This window comes from Natator depressus, chromosome 5 (assembly GCF_965152275.1).
Source record: "Natator depressus isolate rNatDep1 chromosome 5, rNatDep2.hap1, whole genome shotgun sequence".
NCBI lineage: Eukaryota > Metazoa > Chordata > Testudines > Cheloniidae > Natator > Natator depressus.
The window spans coordinates 46834082-46854259 of record NC_134238.1 but is presented as its reverse complement, the minus strand read 5'-3'; the positions used below and the strand labels follow the sequence as shown (position 1 = coordinate 46854259).

The 20178-nt window shown below is 39.2% G+C and overlaps 1 protein-coding gene across 1 annotated transcript in view; it reads left to right on the top strand.

The window, feature by feature from the left end:
* Positions 1–20178, top strand: part of POLK (DNA polymerase kappa) — a 115344-nt gene that overhangs the window by 49678 nt on the left and 45488 nt on the right. Inside the window, exons 10-13 of the mRNA XM_074952708.1 lie at positions 2482–2514; positions 6829–6925; positions 8277–8448; positions 10064–11017. Of these exons, the coding sequence (XP_074808809.1) occupies positions 2482–2514; positions 6829–6925; positions 8277–8448; positions 10064–11017 (1256 nt within the window). The remainder of the gene's footprint in view (positions 1–2481; positions 2515–6828; positions 6926–8276; positions 8449–10063; positions 11018–20178) is intronic.

The window sequence follows — 20178 nt, the reverse complement described above, 5'->3', positions numbered from 1 at the left end:
GCTGCCCTTATAGGCTCCTAATGGAAAAAAAAGAGGGTCCAATAGCTGCTCAAAAACTATCACCCTCCCACACGCCTGCCTTGAATGCAAATACACATCCTCCCATCACTCTAAAACCACTGAACATTTTGCCATTCTGCTCATGTTTAGTAACCAAGAGCCCTAGTTAAAGATTCTGAAACCCTTTCTTTTTAATCCTGCCATGCTGTTGCTTTTGGGTATGTCTGCACTGAAAGTGTGTGTGTGGGGTGAGGGAGAGGGGGTAAGCCTGTGACAGCGAGTCTTAAACCCTGAGTCAACTGACTCAGGCTTATGGGGCTCATGCTACAAAGCTAAAAATAGCAGTGTAGACATTCCCTCTTGGGCTGGAGCCCAGACTCTGAGACCGTCCTCTCTTGCTGTGTTTCAAAGTCCAGGCTCCAGACCAAGCAGGAACATCTGCATTGCTATTTTTGGCTTGTAGTACAAGCCCCAAGAGCCTGAGTCAGTTGACCTGGGCTCTGAAACTCATTGCTGTGGTTTTTTTGTTTTAATTTCTAATGTAAATAAAACCAAGCAGTGTAGATGTACCCTAAGAGCATTTGGATCCTAAAACCATTTTCAAAAGTGCTTTGGCACTTAGGCTAAATCTCACTGAAAGTCACTGGGACTTAGGCTCCAAAGGCTCTTAAGCACTTTTGAAAATATTACCTCTTGTTCTTAACATTGCTTCTCTGGTATTAACAGAATGAGAAATCCTTCCTTTAAGACTGAAAAATAATCTCATAAGTAGTCAAAAGAAATACAGCTGTTTAACAGCACACATTTTGAAAAACAGTTTGGGGACTCCTTTTAGGTTTGAAAAGCACAGTATAAATGTAAGCTGTCATTTATTTAAAAAAATAAAAATAAAAAAGTCTTCGCACCACAAAAGCTTAGATCAATAAAAACCATCACAAATCTTTGTACTTTTTCCAAAGTACATAGTAAATTTATATCTTTAAAGGTGACTTGTGAAGGATAACATAGCTTGTCCAGTTTTTCTTTATGATGGATAAAGAAAGCTTGAAAGTTTTTGTTTTTAATTACAAAAATAATCTGCTTGGTTTTATTTACATTAGAAATCAAGTCCTGTCTGGTCTTGAGGACTTCATAATGACTGTGAAAAGTTAAAGCAATAGGAACATTTATAAGAACGAAGAACAAAAACATTCAGTGATGAACATTTTGGAGAAAGCAAGCCTTTGTTAAAGTTTCAATCCTTGCTCCTTCCAAAGATGTTTGAGTATACGGTAAATATCCCAGAGAGCTCTCAGATGATCGTACCTAATTTTTTTGGAGAACAAACTTGATATTCCTGATCCAGGCAAAAATAAGCCAAAATTAATTTAAACAAAAAAAAGCCTGAAGACACATTGGTTTATACTATATCTCATAAAAAGTGACAAAAGGCACACAAGCCCCACTTAAAAGAAATCCTTTACAAGTCACTTTTTTAAAGGATGAAAGTCTGATTCAACTGGAAAGAGGATTTTCCTCTTTTTTTTTTAAAAAAAAATAAGACTGGTATATTCATGATTTTAGTAGAAGCACTTTGCGAGAGATAGTGAGTCAAGAAAGTGGAAGAATTGTATGTAATCTATTAATTTGTTTTTAAAGCCCCAAAGCCCTTCTGGTCACTAATGGGTATGGCTGACTCATAGTGCAAATGGTTAATTGTATTAACAGCTATTACTGATCTACAGTTTCTTTCTTCATCTGTAATATACACAATTTTAAGAGGAAGAAAAATTCCCAGTTTTCCATTTCCTTGCAATGCTGATTTATGCAAGGTTCTCAGAATCGTTAACATTCAAATCCCATAGAAAAGATTACAATTATACACTGAAATCTTCTTGGTTAACTATGAAGCAGTGGGGGCAAAAGACATATCTGACTTCAAGACAAAGCTTGATAAGTTTATGGAGGAGATGATATGATGGGATAGCCTAATTTTGGCAATTAATTGATCTTTGACTAGTAGCAGAAGATATGCCCAATGGCCTGTGATGGGATGTTAGATGGGGTGGGATCTGAGTTACTACAGAGAATTCTTTCCTGGGTGTCTGGTTGGTGAGTCTTGCCCACATGCTCAGGGTTTAGCTGATCACCATATTTGGGGTCAGGAAGGAATTTTCCCCCAGGGCAGATTGGCAGAGGCCCTGGGGGTTTTTCATCTTCCTCTGCAGCGTGGGGCACGGGTCACTTGCTGGAGGATTCTCTGCACCTTGAAGTCTTTAAACCACGATTTGAGGACTTCAATAGCTCAAACATAAGTTAGGGGTTTGTTACAGGAGTTGGTGGGTGAAATTCCATGGCCTGCGTTGTACAGGAGGTCAGACTAGATGATCATAATGGTCCCTTCTGACCTTAAAGTCTACGATTCTAAGGGGTTATTAAAAAAATTAAAAATTCTCTGTGAAAATGATTGAAGTTCATAAAAACATTTTTTCTTTTTTAAAGGTATGGAGAAAGAAAAAGTATGAGCACTGAACGGTATGTATGGTAATGTTAGTATCTAAAAAACGATGACATTAATCACTAACTTAACTAAAACTAATCAATGTAAAATAATGTAGTTGAGTCATCACATTTATTTGACTTGTTGCCTGATCTATTGATTGTGTATTATTTATATCGATTACTTACTAATTCCCCATTAACATTCTGAGGCTTGGTAGATTCTTGTCCCAAGATCAGGCCCAGTAGCATTAGAATTACTGTTCCGCTGAAAAGCCCAGTGTGCACAGTTGCAACACGCACACTTAGGAAAAGCTTTTTGAATATGAAATAGTTTTATTAACACAATTAGTAAAGTCACAAACACTCCAACCCAGCAAGGTAGATAACGATAATCAGAATGTGTGTCTGAGCAACCACTAAAGGACAAAAAGGACCCAAAATGTTAGTTGTCATTCTCACTGGTCACCATCATTACCAGTAGTCATCATCCTGGCATCTCCCAAAAGTTACATCTCCCAAGGCACACCGACTGAGATACAATTTTATAATGTGTTACACTGACTCCACTATGCCTAATGCATATTCAGTAGGGATTTCTCTCCTTTTTCTTATTTGTATTTCCTCACCCTACTAATTTGGGGGGTGCCCTTCTTCCATATGTTACTAGTCTGTTTACTTCAAGCTTATTAGCATATATGTCAGTTAGTTACCATGGCAGTCCTGTGGTCAGACATATGCTGATGTTCCTAATTTAAAATAGCCCAAGCTGGTATAAACTAGCATCTTGTGGTTACCTGTCAGCAGTTCAGTCATTACAGCATTCTTTCTTGTGATATCTTATGATCATAGAATATCAGAGTTGGAAGGGACCTCAGGAGGTCATCTAGTCTAACCCCCTGCTCAAAGCAGGACCAGTCCCCAATTTTTGCCCCAGATCCCTAAATGGCCCCCTCAAGGATTGAACTCATAACCCTGGGTTTAGCAGGCTAATGCTCAAACCACTGAGCTATCCCTCCCCCCTCAAGGTCAGTGTAAGGTCGAAAGCTTGTCTCTTTCATCAACAGCATTTGGTCTAATAAAAGACATTACCTCATCCACCTTGTCTCTCTAGTTTTTAGAGATATTATTTCCATTTGTTATAATTCATTAATTATACATCTGGGGAAAGAAATAAAATACTTCTTATTAAAGGAAGCCCCTATGTTCATAGAATATCAGGGTTGGAAGGGACCTCAGGAGGTCATCTAGTCCAACCCCCTGTGCAAAGCAGGACCAATCCCCAATTTTTTGCTGTAGATCCCTAAATGGCCCCCTCAAGGATTGAACTCACAACCCTGGGTTAAGCAGGCCAATGCTCAAACCACTGAGCTATGCCTCCCTAGCTAGGGTTACTCCTGATTAGCTGTTTATGCTAAGGCTTTTGGACCTTATGTCTTGTTTAGCTCAGCTATTAGACCTTTTAGACTTATTACTTATTACTTAACTTATACCAAGACCTTACCTAGCAATACCTATACCTGTAGGGTATAGACTAACTGCTAGTGGCTAAGACATCAGATAGTACAATCCTATAATGTTAGTTGATATTTTATGTGTATTAGGAGAGCTAAGTTTATGTTTAGTAACTTCACTACATAAGAGTCAAGCTTCCTGTCCTTGCCTTCAGGGTCCTGCATAACTTTTCTCCTACCAGTTTTCCACCCTCCATTCCACCTGATTGCTTTAAATGAGAAGAAAGCATCAGGTTTCTTTTCTTAGGCCATCATCTAGGGTGAAAGTGTGGGGCTTCTGACATTACCTAAGAAGTAAGTAAACATCAGTGTAAGCAGCTCTGTGTATTTATAGATATGCAGATATATATGGATTGGTCTTGTGCTCCAGTGGAGCATCTAAATTATTTACTTTTCTGCTAAACTGTTCTGACTATACTCTAAAGGAATATTTATCTTTTGCCCCATAAAATGTATACTATCAACAGCAACTTGTTTTTCTCTTGATGCTGATGTAACTTCTCCAGATGTAAGCTATAGGTTTGGTGAACTCCAACAGCAGTTCACAAAGTATTCGTGTATAGTGACAAAAATTTTAAAAGTGTCTTAGGCCTGGGCTTCACTAGGGTATTGTGTACCAGTGTAGATATGCTGTTATAGATACCACCCGTGACTGTCAGTGGTGCAGCTTCCCCAGGTATCTCCTGAGTCCCAGACCAGTGACTTTTGTTCTCTTCTCCTTAAATTCTGCGAGTCTCCAAGCAAATGAATTTGACTTTTCCACCCTGATATAATCCCATATCTGAAATCTCAGCCATGTGTTCACCACCTTTGACACCTTTCCTGCCCCCAATTCACCTTCTGCTGAGGATCTCACTGATTTTTTCAAAGAGAAAACTGACAAAATCCAACATGACCTCATCTTTCCCTTCTTCCAGTCTCTCCTCTTCCCCTGTTATCCACACCAAGATTTCCTGTCTACTTTTCTCCATCAATTCCTTTGCCTGTCCTAGAAACCTTTCACCCCTTGTGCGTCCAGCCTGTGCACTGAATGAGGCGGGTCCTGCAGAAAAAATAGTTTGCGATCATGTAATTAAAGACTGTAACACAATACATACACACCAGGTGGAAAGCTTAAGGTTGCACAAGCAACTGTAAATGTAGCATTTCCTAACTCTCATGTGCTTAATTTTATAATGTAAAGTTCTTTAAACATAGGTTGGGGTTTTTTTGTGTGCGTCCTCCTTGTTTTTTTTAAAGGAAAATAACAAAATCTATTTTGTACAACTGTAACAAACACTCTGTTATGCATCAGCAGCCATGTTTGAATCCTGAAAATTCTACACAGTTTGAGGTATAGGATTATGTTAGCTATGAGAAGGAGAAGATGGTTATCCCACAGGGATGATGGGCAACTGGCAGCCACATGCTGGATCTGAATAGGGTGACCAGATAGCAACTGTGAAAAAATGGGACAGGGTGTGGGGGGTAATAGGTGCCTATATAAGAAAAAGTCCCAAAAAACAGGACTGTCCCTATAAAAACGGGACATCTGGTCACCCTACATCTGGGTAGTTGTGGAGAGCCTGGCCCATATTCAGGAGGTGTGGGGGGACTCCTTTCTGTGTGGAAAGAGTGAGAAATGGGCTAATGTGGCCATGTGCTCTCTGGGGCAGAGTGGGATAGGCAAGGTAGTTCAACTCACATGGCCCGCTCTTTCTCTCTGAGAGATAGGAGTTTAGCTCCTGCTCCCTGGTGCTCCCAGTTGGGGGAGGGATGAGCTACTGGGACCATGTGCTTGATTGGGTTAGGGAAGAGAGCAGGGCAGGGCCTAGCATTCTCCCTGCCCATCCCGCTCACACTTCAACAGCTCTAGCAGCAACTTGATGTTCCCAGTGCAGAGTGTGGTGCTGCTGCTTTAGCAGCATTGTAGGCCCAACTTTAGAATGTTCATGGTCAGTTATTATTTTGGCAGCATGCCATCATTTTTTGAGGAACGTAAGTTACAACAGGGAAATGGCAATTTTAACAATTTATATATCAGCCAAACATGAACACAAATTGGACAAGAAAAAGACACATCTCTAGCACAAGGACTTTCTCACTGCCAAATAGCAAAAGCCTATTGCAAAAAATGGAGGCGTAAGAGCTTCTCAACGGAAAGAATCTTTTACAATCGAAAGCGTTAGACAACCATGAGTGTCACTACCAATTCCCTCTATAATCACGAGACCAGCCTTCCTTTCACATTATCACTGACAGCCCAGATACACACTTGAAAAGGTAAGTAAGTATACCCTGGAAAGGTGTAGCAAAGACAGAATTAATTAAATTTTTGTCAGAAAGCTAGTTTTTCCTTCTCTGGTACTAGACATAATTACCATAACATCTGTTTCTTAGCACCCGCGTTACAGTCTTTACATTTGATACTTGGCTTTTGGATTAATTTCCTAATCCTCTCTTCCTTCCAATGTTACACAACACTATGCAGAGAAGCTTATATACAAATGTTTTGGCTGGCTCCATGAATTCAGTTGGTATTAGCATTCTGTCTTGTATATATTTAAGCATTTATCAACCTAAATCTCATGTCTTTTCAAACACTGCATGAGAAGTGTGACTACAACACCCCATTTCTTTGTTTGGTGGGATTTGCAAACCAATTTTGTGCAGTTGTTGAATGTACATATATGTTTCTGTTTAATATAAATATACATCCTGACTTTAAAAAAAAAAAAAACCTTCAAACCCACAAAACTTTCTTGTTAAACTGTTCATGAAAAATTTTAAATCTTAAGGATGCATCATTTCAAAATGCATGTTGGGGAAAAAATGACTAATCTTTGTGTTCATTTAGGACATTCAGTGAAATTAACACAGTAGAAGAGCAATACCGCTTGTGTCAAGAACTTTGCAGAGATCTCGCTCAGGATCTGCAGAAAGAAGGACTTAAGGTATTTAAATCATTCTTTTCTTATTTAAAAAAAATCAACCTCTTTGCACTATCAGGTCCCAGGTCCGTAGTGCCCTCTGTTAGCAGTAATGCTTTCTGCATTATCATGCCCTACCTTCTGGCTTCAAGGCATTCTGTTATTTGTTCATTGATGATTAGAATAATTTAGACCAAAATTGCATTTAGCTTCAGGGGGCTATCTTGTGAGATCCTTTAAGAAGTGAAACCAATTCACCAAGTTATTTAGCATATCGTACATGTTGTTCTAAAAGCTATGTTAATTAACAGAAGGAGTAGTAGAGCTGCATAAAAAATGGATTGCCTGGAGCCTTACTGTGGCCAAGCATGTAAATTGTAAAGCACTGAAAGGATATATTCCTCCTTGTCTTATCATTAGTAAATATACAGATTCTTTATTGAGCACAATATACTGTATACACTGAATTTTTACTTATTTTCTGGGAGGAACACTTCACATTATTCAACAGGGATCTTTATTGGTAAAGCAAAGAGTAGCATTCAAAGATTCCTAAAGGTACCAATGAGTCCTCTTCAGCCATGGAAGGTTGTTGCGACACAAGGATATGGAATGACAGCATGGAGAAAAAGCCTCTGTATTGACAAATAACAAAGGGTAAACTTGACTAAAGCTCTGAAGTGACTTGGCCTAGGTCCCATTGTTTGCCGTGCTCCTAAGTCTTTAAGTGCTTTTGAAAGAGTTACCCAAACTCTTGGAGTTGGAAGAGAGATATGGTAACTACTTTTAGCTTATCACTTTACAAACACATTTTCAAGTGATTGGGATTTACGGTGCACTTATTGAATTGCATGTGCACACTTGCCTGTACAAATATTAGGGCAGATTCTCTGCCTTGTTCTGCTCCCTTTGCACCACTCAAGTAATATAAAGGGAGCAGAGACGTTGGAGATCCTTAACTGGGCATCCCCGAAGCACACAAGAGTCCCTAGTAGATGTAGACTTGACATAGCTGGCATCTGCCCTTCAACTCCCAGTCCAGGAGATACATAGGAGGTGGGTAGAGACTGGGGAAGTGGCCAGAGTACATTAGCAGTATGCATCTGACAGATACAGATAGCCAGCTGGTGCAGGTTAGAGCAGCCCCCAGCTACTCCGCTCTGGCAGCAGGCTATAGCCAGGCAGAGAATCTTATGATAACAGGCTCCATTATAGCACACCATCCATGCTGTGTCCAGCACAAGTTGGATGCAGCAGTGAATCTAGCCCCCTGCCATTGTTTAGACACTGAAGTAGAGTTCAGCTAGGTGAAAAAAGACTTCACTTTAAAAATTCTTCAGTACCATGTATGTTAAGTGTTTTATTTGTTTTGTAGGGTAAAACCGTTACCTTGAAACTGAAGAATGTGAATTTTGAAGTAAAAACAAGAGCTTCCACAGTGCTCTCTGCTGTTTCTACTGAAGAAGAACTATTTGCTGTTGCTAAAGATATGCTAAGGACAGAAATTGATGGTGTTGCCCCTCACCCTTTGCGGCTAAGACTTATGGGTAAAATATTTATAACTTTTTTGTTTCCTTTTTAGGGCAAGATCCCCAAGTCCCTCAGATCAAGCATGCTACACACCTGGGAACGGGTGGCATAGTTGGTTTTACCCTCCCCCTAATAATCTTGAGAGCTGCTGGGGGCAAAGCCCCTGGTGCATGTTAGAGCAGTTTCAGGGTTGCTCTAACTTGTCCTGGTGAATAGTGGCTCCCAGGGAGTTGCTCCACCAGCTGAGATTGCCTCCTCCCCAACCACTGCCTACATTGGAACACCCTTATGCCAATATTGAGGTGCCATCCTGTGACATGGGAATCCTCAGCTTTGCCTCCTTAAAGTCTTTAAGTCTCCTTTGCACTGCAGCAGGGAAGAGTTGAGTATATGGCTCTATATTTTTGACAGAGGAATGGCCTAAATTATGGTGTTTATAACTTGGGGGTGCTATATTTTGTCTGAAGTTAAGATTTCTTGCTGAAATAAATAGTATTTTTTTATTCTAAATGTAAATAGTCCACTATTCCTTTAAAAAAAAAAAAAAGTAATATCCCAGTTTTAAGAAAAAGTTCAAAGAATAAATATTTTAATGGAAAATTTCATGCCAGAGACTGCAGCCAGTAGGAACAGAAGCAGATAAAACAGGGTAAAATGGGGCCCAACCGGGCCCAGGCTGCTCCCCAGCTAAACCCAAATTTTTGAAGGGGACACTCCACACTCATTCTGGGACCAATGGGATCCATGCAGTGCCACCCCTTCTCTCCTCCCATACCGCATGGTCTTTGGGAAGAATTGTAGAGAGGAGCCAGCAAGAGACTCCAGCCTCTAGGAGCAGAAGCAGCCGAAGCAGGGACCTCTGAACATTCAGAGAACTTTCTACAGTTTTGACTGGACTTGCTCTGCCCTTTGCTGATTGGTCTGCTCTTTGTTCCAGCGCATCCTCTCAGTTGCAGTCTCTTCACCTCAGCTTCACTCCGCACCTACCCATCTTACTCAGTTCTACCCTGCGCCCCTCAACCTCCTTCCCTTCCCATTTAGCTGATCCCCCTCCTAACTAAATCCATTCCCTCAACCCCACCAAAAGCTGTGGAACTAACGTGACATCTTCTGTCATCACATTGATGACTCTGCTTGTGTGTCAAGCCTCTTCCCTGTGTCTCTCTTGTCTATTTAGATTGTAAGCTCTTGGAGGCAGGGACTGTCTGCTACTGTTTGTATTGTCCCTAGCACAATCGGGCCTCATTCTCGGTTGGCCCTTAGGCACTGCTGCAATAAACATGATTACTAATTACTGGCATCCAGAAATGAACAACTTTAGAATTTAACTTTCCACATGACTACGTGACGTTTATGGTATCACATGATGTTGCAATGTGGTGTTTTAAGGGCACTGAAATTCCTAGTAAACTTGAAATAGCTGGCAAATCTTCAGGACTGGTAGTAAAATTGTAATTGCTTTGTGATCAGCTGCTAACACATGTACATAATACAGTTTCTGTTATAAGATACCTATTTATATTGAGTGGCTTTGTTTCGCAAAACTTTTTAATGCCCATTAGTGTTAATTAAGTTTTAGTTTTATTTATCAGTTACAATTACATTTTTATTTGTCTTGTTTGTCATGTTCAGGTATACGAGTATCAGGGTTTCTAAATGAAGAAGAAAAGAAATACCAACAGAGGAGCATTATCAATTTCTTAAAGCCAGGAAAACAAGCAAATGCTTCTCTGCTTCAGCCAGGGAAATCCAGCCATGAACATTTTACAAAAGCTTCAGAAACATCTCACAGAGAGAGTTTTTTTGATAAAAAGCGAGCTGCAAGGCAACAAAGCAACCAGGAGCTTCTTATAAACAAACATGCAAACAAGCAGAACTCACATGATATAAAGTCATCAGTAAATACTATGGAAGAAACAAATGATGCCATAGGCTCAGAGAATTTGAATGAGTGTCATAGCCTCACTTGCCCTGTTTGCTTTAAGGAGCAAAGAGACCGCGATTTAGAAGCACTTAACAGACATATTGACAAGTGCCTCAATGGGACATTGGTAAAAGATAATGCAGAAATATCAACGAGTGAGAATTCATGGGAAAATGCATATCATTTTTCTCCTGACAATAAAAAGAAAATATTTGAAATGTGTCAAAAAAATAAAATGAACAAATCAGTGGATACAGTACAGTTAACAAAAGTAGCTGATACCTCTACTAGCAGTAACACAGAAGCATTCCATAAAGTAGTAGCTAATACTAGCAAGGAAAGAGAGCATAGTCTGCTTAGCGAAACTGCTACCAACATGTACCTAGAACAGAATTTTTCTTCCAAAATCATTTCATTGGAAAATGCAGAACACTTTGAAAAGTCTGAATGTACACAAGAAACTCAGCCTTCCTATTCCTCTGGAGCCATCAGAGACAATGTTCTGGTTTGTCCAGTTTGTAACGTGGAACAAAAAACAACTGACCTTTCATTGTTCAACAGGCATGTGGATGTTTGCTTAAATAAAGGCATTATCCAGGAGTTGACAGAGCAAATAGTTTGTCCAGTTCAGAGTCAAATTATGGAAAATTCAAAGTCAGTTGGTGAGTATTTAAGTTAAGAATGTCACCTTTTAAAATTACCCCATCCAATATACAATAGGATTTTTAAAGAATGTGTTGTACATTTTAGGGTTCTGAGTCTGGTACAGCTATTGAATTTTAAGAAGACCTGTGTAAAGGGGTTGGCTATTTCCATCTGAAAAATACCAAATTCCTTTGTATGACATGAATCAGTTTGGTGTATTACAGGTTTCAGAGTAACAGCCGTGTTAGTCTGTATTTGCAAAAAGAAAAGGAGTACTTGTGGCACCTTAGAGACTAACCAATTTATTTGAGCATAAGCTTTCGTGAGCTACAGCTCACTTCATCGGATGCATACTAGTGAGCTGTAGCTCACGAAAGCTTATGCTCAAATAAATTGGTTAGTCTCTAAGGTGCCACAAGTACTCCTTTTCTTTTTGCGAATACAGACTAACACGGCTGTTACTCTGAAACCAATTTATTTGAGCATAAGCTTTTGTGAAGTGAAAGCATCCGATGAAGTGAGCTAGCTGTAGCGCACGAAAGCTTATGCTCAAATAAATTGGTTAGTCTCTAAGATGCCACAAGTACTCCTTTTCTTTTTGGTGTATTAGTTTGCCACTAATTGGCTTGCTTTAGTACATTGTCTTTTTGATTATGGAGAGTTAACTTTGGAATTGGCTCAATAAATAGGACAAGATTAGAGACCTACGACCAGTATTTAAGAAACTGTTCAAATGTGCGTCCTTTCTGATCCAACATGAGAAAGTTGCCAAGCATATTTATAAAGCTACAATAGCAGCATTATACTATATGTGACTGTTTTTACAAAGATGATTTCCTAAAATACTGGTGTAGATCTTCCTAGCTATGCAGACAAGTTGTGGTATAAAAGAAATGCTGTATATTAGTGAAGATTTTTTAATAGTTTTATTCCCAGAAAGACCAACAGTGTAAAACAAACATGAATTTTAGTAGGCCATCTTGGAAATCAACAGCATTACCTTCTGTTACAGAAATCTGTGATCACATTCAAATTTATTCCTTAATTTGTTATTGGGCTAAAGGGCTTTTTATTTTTTACTTATTTTGAATATAATTGACAGTACTAAGGAAATGATCAAATATTATCTGCTTGGTAAGAGATTCAATCCAACTGCTTCAGAAAATAATAGGAAGGAAATTCTTCATCTAGAACTTTCCTCCTAAAAGTTCTGCTAGTCATGCAGCTCCCTGCTGTGCTCATTGTGTGTTTAAATAATTTATTTTGATGTTCACAATTGTTCTTTAGGAAGCATGGGCAGAGGACATCAATATATGAATCCCACAACAGGAACAAAAAGGTACGATAGATCTCCTCAAGCGTGCATGTACTTGTATTTGAAAGTCAAGCTAGCAAACTATTCAGTGTTGTAAAAGTTACTTTAGGTGGTTTTATATTTGTTTGTTTTTGGCTTTTTGGTGGGTGTTTTTTGTTTGTTTGTTCCTAATGTGTTCTTTTTTTATTTTAGGCCTGGACTAATGACACCACAGTCAACACCAAAGAAAGCCAAACCAAGTACTTCCAAACAAACGACTGAAACATTTTTAAAATGATGGTGTAACACTTTATCATATATGAAGAATTTCATAATCAGTGTTTTATTATTCAAATTAGTTTGGTGCAGGTGAAGGATTGGACTCTGATACTTGTCACTTTGGAATCCCTGTAAACCTCCGCTGGAGGAATACAACATTTGAGACAAAATAATAAGTGATCTACCAGGGACCAGAGCATTGAATTAATTTTCCACTCAAATCATTTTTTCACAATAGTTTTTGTCTAAATTATTTCTGTGGAAAAAAGAGCATGCTAAGAGCGGGCTTTGTTTTATCTTGACATAGTGGACACTCAGGGTATGGAAGTCACCAGCAATTCAACTTAGGTTGCTAGTGACCGATAGTTAATACATGATGACTGTTCGTTAACCAGTGTGAAATGAGGTTGTATTGAATTCAATTTCTGGTGGCCAGATATCCACAGCACAAAACAATTGCTACTCATTGATGTCCCTGTTGATATTCTCCATAGGATTGGGCCCCAAATCCAACTCTCATTGAAGTCAGTGGAAAGCCTGCCACTGACTTCTGTAGGAACTGATGGGCCAGGTGTGTAGGGCTCAGTCCTGAACAGTGTTTGGCACTCTTGTGGTATGCTGAGTGACCTCAACACCCACTGACTACAAACACCTTGCAGGATCAACCCCTTCGATGAGCATGGAGTGTGAGAGACCCCCAGAATAGGTATGGGGTGTACTGGCTGTGCCTCACTGGTTCCATGGAGATAGAGAGAGCTTCAGATTCCTATGCAGTTGTCAAACCAGCACCTTTCAAAAGCAAATTCACTTTAAGAAAAGTTAAGGATAAACTAGTCCAGTGATAATGTGACTGATGTGCAAATGTGTATGACATTAAAATAATAATCCTGAATATATTAAGACAGGAAATAACCTTCCTTCTTTTGCTCACGTTTTTTCTCTTTGAAGAGACATAGTTTGTGCAAAATACTTTTTGTAGATTGTTATAAACCATGTTTTTATGAATATATGTAAGGGGGGAAGCTGTAAGGTACACTTATGTATTTAAAATACTCTATTTACATTCTTTACTTCCCAAAAATTCAATTATTTAAATATTTAGTGTCAATTTATAATCAAATATGCTTATAACGTAATATTTTTTTCAAGCAAGTCATTTTGTAATAATGAGAGAATACTTAGAGTTTATTTTTTTAAAAAATCATTAAAATATGAAGTAAAATGGCATCTCAAAAGAAAATATCCACCACAAATAATGCATTTGTGAACATTAGCTATGTGAGGACTTTTTTCCTTTAAAAAAAAAAATACAGCTGCTCTGGTTTTATGAATCTGGCTGTCTCTCAATTACATCTGTTTAAATACAGTGTGATAAACCTTTATCTGGATTGCTTGATTACTTTTTTATCTTCTGCTAACATGGGACCTAAGTCAATAAAAAAGTGTAGAAGCCAAGTGTATTTTTCTTTTTCTGAGAATAGCTTTATAGAAATAGGTTTTACATATGTTGCATGTTGTTAAAGGAGAAGGAAACAACCACAGTTATTTGAACAGATGAAGTAAGTTTGTTTTGGCACTGGCAGTTATTTCATCATCCATATAAAAGTGTCATAACTGTTGACATAGAAGCATTATTTCTATATATGGAATAAAATACTAGTGCAAAATTAGTGATTTCTTCACACCTGAAAACTTGGTGAGTTATTCTTTGGTACAAGTATAAAATTTAACTGCATTTAGAAAAGAGATGATATATTTAAAAGAGAAACTTGGCTTGATTGTTTAATGCTTTTCATACACATAATATATTGCTGAATATATAATCTGAAATAGAACATATTTTTCTATTTTATTTTAATTAGGTTCATGTAGTAAAATAGAGCAATAAGCAATGTGACAAACATCTGTCATGTTTGTTTTCTTGCCCTTTCCCCAAAAAGAGAAGTATGTGCAGGAGAGTATTTTTGTGTAGGATTTTTAATTTAGATACACACAGTTTGCTCTATGTTTGTTAGAGAAGGCAGAGTCACATTTTATTTATTTATTTATTTATATTTTAAGGGAAGTCATTTGCAAGATTGTAGCATCTTACAGATGCACATCTTTTTGAAAAATTCAGTGTGGTGACTCTGAAGAAGAGAGAAATTTCATTTTTCCACTTCTAATCTCTCTCTTTTATATATAATACACAGCGAGAGAGAAAGATTTCTATGTATAGCTAAGTATTGAACTTGTTGGTTTTAAATTAAATATTCCAGTTATACAGGTAGCGACAGAAGATCTTGACCTGAAATTTGCTCTTGTTAATATCCAGGAAGTCCTTTTTAGACAACTTAGCTTGCATGGATCTAAGCGATGGTAGAGATCATAGAAATGTAGGGCTGGAAAGCACAGTGAGAGATTATCAAGTCCAGCCTCTGCGCTGAGGTAAGACCAAATATATCCCTTCCCTGACAGATGTTTGTCCAACCTGTTCTTAAAAACCTCCAATGACGGGGATTCCACATCCTCCCTTGGAAGCCTATTCTAGAGCATAGCTACCTTGATATCTAACCTAAATCTCCCTTGCTACAGATTGAGCCCATTACTTCTTGTCCTGCCCTCAGTGGACATGGAGAACTAATGATCACCATCCTCTCTATAACAGCCCTTAGCATATTTGAAGACTATTGTCAGGTCTTCCCTCAGTCTTCTTTTCTCAGGACTAAACATGCCCCATTTTTTTACCCTTTCCTCATAGGTCAAGTTTTCTAAACCTTGTATCATTTTTGTTACTTTCTGTAGTATCGCCACATCTTTCTGAAAGTTTGGCTCCCAGAACTGGACACAGTACACCTGAGGCCTGACTTCTGCAGAGCAGAGTGGGACAGTTAACACTCCTGCTAATATGCTCCGGAATATTAGCCCTTTTTGGAACTGTATCACATTGTTGACTCATATTCAATCTGTGATCCACTATACCCCCCAGATCCTTTTTAACAGTTCTATTGCATAACCAGTTATTCCCCATTTTGCAGTTGGGGATATGATTTTATTTTCTTCTTAAGTGAAGTAATTTGCACTTTCCAATTTCATCTTCTTGATTTCAGCTCAGTTCTCTAATTTGTCAAGGTCATTTTTAATTCTAATCTCATCCTCCACAGTGCTTGAAATTCCTCCCAGCCAGGTGTCATACACAAATTTTATCAGCATACTCTCCACTCCACTTTCCAAGTCATTGACGAAAATATTGCCAGACCCAGAAATGACCTCTGAGAGACCCCACTAAGTACACCATCACAGTTTGACAGTGAACCATTGGTAACTACACTGAGTATGGTCTTTCAACCAGTTGTGTACCCACCTTATAGTAATTTCATCTGTACCACATTGTCCCCTTGTGTTGATACCACCAAATATCCATGTAAGAGGAAAGGCTTGGGGAGGGAAGGGGGGTTAATCTTGGTGTAGAAAATGGAGATCTTGAACTGCTCTCCATTCTCAATATGCCCTACTTTTAGTTCTGTAGCTCTTTCACTCAGCTTCCATGCAATATGAGTTTCTTTCTTTTTACTTAAAAGGATAAAAAGAACATTTCTTCTTCTTGAATTTACGTTTCTTTTAGTTGCAATTGACCGAGTGAAGGGTGAATATTTCATGGCCCTAGCCATGAAAGGCATGAAGAGTTTATACTTTGCACTGCTGCTTCTGAAGAAGAGAAACAAAAAAGCAACAAGCTGAACACTGATGGTTTGGAGGGAATTTGTTGGGGGAAGCATATACTTAGTATGGCTAGCACAAACATAAGGCGAGGTCCTCTTAAGCACAAAGCAGGTTTCAATTATCATGTAAATTAACAGAACCAAATAACGCAGTTGAGTGTAATAGCATTATAACAGCATTGAGTCAATTTAACACATATCTATCTACAGTAAGTTTGTCGTTTGCTTTTTACTTCTAAATTCTGAAGTGTCATCCTAATCTTACCTACAGAATATCTCACCATCATTTGATAATACTATGACTAACTTTGTATAGTTTCTTTTAATTGTCCAGAGTCCATTACAGTAGAATCCCTTTTATCCGAACCTCTGTTACTTGGCTCTCTGTATCAACCGAACAACCAGCGCACACAGATACAGAAGTGGGTGGTCTCTCCTGTGGCCACTAGATGGCATTGCAGCCTTGGACTTTCCCATTCTCCATCTTACCCAAATTTGACTATCAGATCTGGCCCAGATCCCAATTCGATCGCATAAAGGGGGTTCTGCTGTAGTTGGATTCCTGAATATGCTAAGGGTCCAGTCAGTCACCTTCCTTCTGCACCCACCCACGTACCTGATCAGATTGGAGATTTGGAAAGCATTTGATTCTTCCAAAATTGGGGCGATATTCCAACCTCTGTTTTGCTTTCTTCCCAGTTCCAAAAGCCACTCTAATTGATGGTAGCTCCAAAGGTGTGGACAGCAGGGGCTGAGTCTGGGCAGCAGTTCCACTCCTGAACTACTGGTAGACTCATACATTGAAATTATTGCTGTATTTACAAATCAACTGAAATCCTTTTCTCCGTCTTCTATCCCAAAGGAGGCAAATGTGGGGGATGTCTGTCAGAAGTCATGCTGCCAGGAGAGAGGCCCGGGGAGCAGCCCAGAGGGGGCTCAATACCCACCAAGATGCCCTGGGGCTGGGAACAGATTTCCTCTTGCATGTTTTTGTTCTGAGGGAATCTCACAGCTATGCCCCCATTCACATCGCTATTTATATTACTGCAGCACCAATTGGGATCAGGTTCCTTTGTGCTCCACTCTGTTTAAACACCTTTGTTGAGATTTGCCCTGCTCCAAGGAGCTTGTACTCTGATTAAATCAAAGACAAGACACAACAAATGAGCATAACAAATAATAGGAGACAAGGGGTGAGGAGGAAGGAGGAGGATACCAATAATCAGGATAACAAGGCCCTGTCATTACACAAGCTAATAGTGTGTGCATGAATTGATGGTTCTGAATCACGTACATGTAAATGTTATTTCCCTATCAAAATCAAATAATCTGTGCTCCTGCAATTTTTGCTTCTGTCCCCTAATCCCTGTGAAAAGCGACCCAAGGTTCACTTAGTTTTCTATTATTTGTTTAAAGAAATAATACTTGTACTTGTGGCACCTTAGAGACTAACCAATTTATTTGAGCATGAGCTTTCGTGAGCTACAGCTCACTTCATCGGATGCATACTGTGGAAACTGCAGAAGACATTATATACACAGGGACCATGAAACAATACCTCCTCCCACCCCACTCTCCTGCTGGTAATAGCTTATCTAAAGTGATCATCAAGTTGGGCCATTTCCAGCACAAATCCAGGTTTTCTCACCCTCCGCCCCCTCCCCACACAAACTCACTCTCCTGCTGGTAATAGCCCATCCAAAGTGACCACTCTCTTCACAATGTGTATGATAATCAAGGTGGGCCATTTCCTGCACAAATTCAGGTTCTCTCACCCCCCCCCCTTTTTTTCCAAAAAACACACACACACAAACTCACTCTCCTGCTGGTAATAGCTTATCCAAAGTGACCACTCTCCCTACAATGTGCATGATAATCAAGGTGGGCCATTTCCAGCACAAATCCAGGTTTTCTCACCCCCCCCACCCCCATACACACACACAAACTCACTCTCCTGCTGGCAATAGCTCATCCAAACTGACCACTCTCCCCACAATGTGCATGACAATCAAGGTGGGCCATTTCCAGCATAAATCCAAGTTTAACCAGAACGTCGGGGGGGGGGGTGAGAAAACCTGGATTCGTGCTGGAAATGGCCCACCTTGATTATCATGCACATTGTAGGCAGAGTGGTCACTTTGGATGAGCTATTATCAGCAGGAGAGTGAGTTTGTGTGTGTATGGGGGTCGGGGGGGGGGGGGTGAGAGAACCTGAATTTGTGCAGGAAATGGCCCACCTTGATTATCTTACACATTGTGAAGAGAGTGGTCACTTTGGATGGACTATTACCAGCAGGAGAGTGAGAGTTTGTGTGGGGAGGGGGCGGAGGGTGAGAAAACCTGGATTTGTGCTGGAAATGGCCCAACTTGATGATCACTTTAGATAAGCTATTACCAGCAGGAGAGTGGGGTGGGAGGAGGTATTGTTTCATGGTCTCTGTGTATACAATGTCTTCTGCAGTTTCCACAGTATGCATCCGATGAAGTGAGCTGTAGCTCACGAAAGCTCATGCTCAAATAAATTGGTTAGTCTCTAAGGTGCCACAAGTACTCCTTTTCTTTTTGCGAATAAAGACTAACACGGCTGTTACTCTGAAACCTGTTATTATTTGTTTTGTGTTTGTTCCCTTTCCTTTTTAATAGCCTATCTTCAACCACCACTCTGCCTAATATTACTGGCTTAGCCACAATTTTTGTAATATAAACTTAATGCCTCATAGATAAACCCTGGTGCTTCTGGGGCTATGAGCTGCGAAATCCTGGCTCTAGTCTAGGGGCACAGAATGAGGGAGATTTACAGCTACCCCTTTGCCCTGGTACTGTTGGCAGCTACTCACTCAGTCTTCTGGAAGATGCTGAAGCCTTCTGAAATGGTCACTAGCCTGGTGAATTCCATGGCAAGTTCACCTCATTTGGTGCTCTGGTTTTATCATCTTCAAAGTTTGAGCACTTATGACATGGCTGTAATGGAAGCGTTAATTCAGATGACGGAGAGGAATTGTAAACTGGTGCTGTAAGTACTGATTATAACCTTGAACTAGCAGCCAGTACTCCTGGCTTCTATACTCAGCTCTACCCCTGGTTCTTTATGAAGCTGCAAATCCCTACCCTCAGTGGTGCCAATTTCACAGGGTAAACCTTATTGTTTATACAGTTACTCTTCTTTGGGTTTTACTGTGGGAAAGTAATACTAAGACCTGTATTAAATGACCAGTGCCAGGTATAATGCAAAAATAAGTCTCCTACTCAAAAGAAACTGTTCTGGAACACCTGACTCATAGGAATTTTAAGCAACTGAAAGCAAAACCTCTGTGATTCAGCTGTGACATGGTAAGTCATACATTCTCATCTTTAGATGTTTACTTTCACACTGATTCATTTTTTTTATTATCTCTGACGTGTACGTTGATGACGTTGCCTCTCATAATTAGGCCTAGGTTTAACGTATTTAAGATTATGCACTTCAGCATGACTGTATTGGAAAGATTTTAGCCAGCTGACAGAAAAAGCTGTAAAATAATGCATTGCACAGTGATTCGAACCTAAGACTAGTAACCAAGACTTCTGGATTCTATACCCCACTCTACTTAATATGTAAACCACTGTGAGAGTCACAGATGAAACATGCTATGTAAATTCCTGTTAATATTTTTTAAAATAATTAAAAAGACAATTAAGCTATTGAAATGTTAGCACTTAATTCAATAGCCAGAGGCAAAAATATTTAACCTTAAAAGTGCCTTCAACCACACAACATAGATTAATGATATTTTTGCCCGTGTTGAGGTAGTTTTTCCAATATCAAGTTAACAATATTAATATTACAGAATGTTATATTCATGTTTTTAAAAGGTCACATTAAAAGAAAAATATTTCTATATTCTATAACAAAAGCATACTTGCC